This window comes from Vulpes lagopus, chromosome 14 (assembly GCF_018345385.1).
Source record: "Vulpes lagopus strain Blue_001 chromosome 14, ASM1834538v1, whole genome shotgun sequence".
Lineage (NCBI taxonomy): Eukaryota > Metazoa > Chordata > Mammalia > Carnivora > Canidae > Vulpes > Vulpes lagopus.
Window position 1 is genome coordinate 2,148,551 of NC_054837.1, and position 1,918 is coordinate 2,150,468.

At 40.2% G+C, this 1,918-nt stretch overlaps 1 protein-coding gene across 1 annotated transcript; it reads left to right on the forward strand.

Moving 5' to 3' along the window:
* Positions 1–559: 559 nt before the first annotated feature.
* LOC121475682 (ATP synthase subunit f, mitochondrial-like) lies at positions 560–963 on the forward strand. The gene has a single exon (XM_041729184.1). It carries the CDS (start codon positions 586–588, stop codon positions 850–852), a length of 267 nt encoding a protein of 88 aa, XP_041585118.1. The 5' UTR covers positions 560–585; the 3' UTR covers positions 853–963.
* The last annotated feature ends 955 nt before the right edge of the window (positions 964–1,918 follow it).

The window sequence follows — 1,918 nt, forward strand, 5'->3', positions numbered from 1 at the left end:
GATCATGATCTCGGGGGCCTGGGACTAAGCCCCACTTTGGGCTCCCTGCTCAGTAGGGAGTCTGCTTCTCCCTCTCTCTCTGCCCCTGCTTGTGCTCACTCTCTCTCTCAAATAAATAAATAAATAAATAAATAAATAAATAAATAAATAAAATCTTTAAAAATAAATAAATATGCCTTTGTATAGCATGCAACACTGGAATCCTAATTGAAGGAATGTTTAATGAGGAAACCTGAATTATGTTTGGAATTCAGTTTCTATTACCTTTGACCTGCCATTCAATCTCTGCAAGCCTCAGTGTCCTCATTTGCAAAATGGTGCAATTGAAGTACGTCCCATCCAAGGGTATGTAGAGTGTTATCAACAATTTACCATGTTAGTTGTTTTGGAGCAGATAAAATGTACTGAAATCTCTTTTTATTCTTTAGCCTATTACTTCAAATAGTATTTCAGATCCTGCCACTTAATTGTTATATTTAATACATTTCGACCCTAAATGGTAGAGGGGGGGAACTTCTGACAGAAAAGAAGGCAATGTTCTGTTGAAAATAGCTTGTGTCGAGAGCGGACACCCAGGACTCCAAGATGGCTTTGCCCGTACCAGTGAAGGAAAAGAAGCTCATGGAGGTGAAACTAGGAGAGCTGCCAGGCTGGATACTGATGCGGGATTTCACCCCTAAGGGCATTGCTGGAGCATTTCAAAGAGGTTACTACCGGTATTACAACAAGTATATCAATGTGAAGAAAGGGGGTGTTGCTGGGATTTCTATGGTGCTGGCTGCTTATGTGCTTTTCAACTACTGTCGTTCTTACAAAGAGCTCAAACATGAACGGCCACGCAAGTACCACTGAAGAGGGCCCAGTGTGGAAGCACATTTGGCATTCCTGACCATGACTTTTGCCTGGCATCCTTGAATCCTTCCATTGCTTAATTCACAATTAATATCCAATAAAAGTTGACTGGTACTCAAAAAAAAAAAATAGCTTGTGTCTATTGACAGTTCAGGCAATGTAGGGAAAAGATCACAGGTGAAAGAGAAGTATCAAGAGTCCCTGTTAGTGTTAACAAGTGTTAGCAAGTGCCATAAGTGTAGTTTTATTGTATTAAATAAAGGTAACTTTAATATAGAAGTTGTATGCATTTTATATAATTCAAAATAATGAATCACATTACTTTGTAGATCTTATAGATCATTAAAAATCTATCTTCATATCACCTATGAATTGCTGATGTGTCTACCCTAGCTTTGTAAGCTTCAGAACATCAAGTAATCAGCACCCAGTAGAGATACTGTAATCCTATACTGTTATTAAAACTGTTCTTATGGGAAAAAAAAAACAGAATATGAAATAGCCATTTCCACATATATTACATTTTTCATCAAAGATCTATTTTGAGGGGATCCCTGGGTGGCACAGCGGTTTGGCGCCTGCCTTTGGCCCAGGGCGCGATCCTGGAGACCTGGGATCGAATCCCACGTCGGGCTCCTGGTGCATGGAGCCTGCTTCTCCCTCTGCCTATGTCTCTGCCTCTCTCTCTATCTCTCTGTGACTATCATAAATAAATAAAAATTAAAAAAAAGATCTATTTTGATATTTATGCATCATTTCCAAATTTGGATTTGTCTTTAGAAATGGTAGCTGGTCACGGTCCCCAGTTCGGATTTACATCAGCGTCATTGGAGATTAAAGAACAGCCCACCATGACTCCATTATTTAGTAAATGCACCTGTCACCTATGGTTGCAGGTTCTATAGTCCTCACCCTGCTTCTGGGTCCATGGCTCTTTTCTCTTGCCCCACAACTGTTGATGCCGAAGAGAAACTCCCATTTGGAATGCCTTACCAAGTGCATACCTAGAGGTTCAGAAGTGCTATTAATCTGTTGGATGAGATCTTGACCAAAGGAGATCAGGAGC

Bases quoted from the DNA above. Each gene is read 5' to 3' on its own strand.
- LOC121475682 (XM_041729184.1), top strand. From the start codon at position 586: ATGGCTTTGCCCGTACCAGTGAAGGAAAAGAAGCTCATGGAGGTGAAA.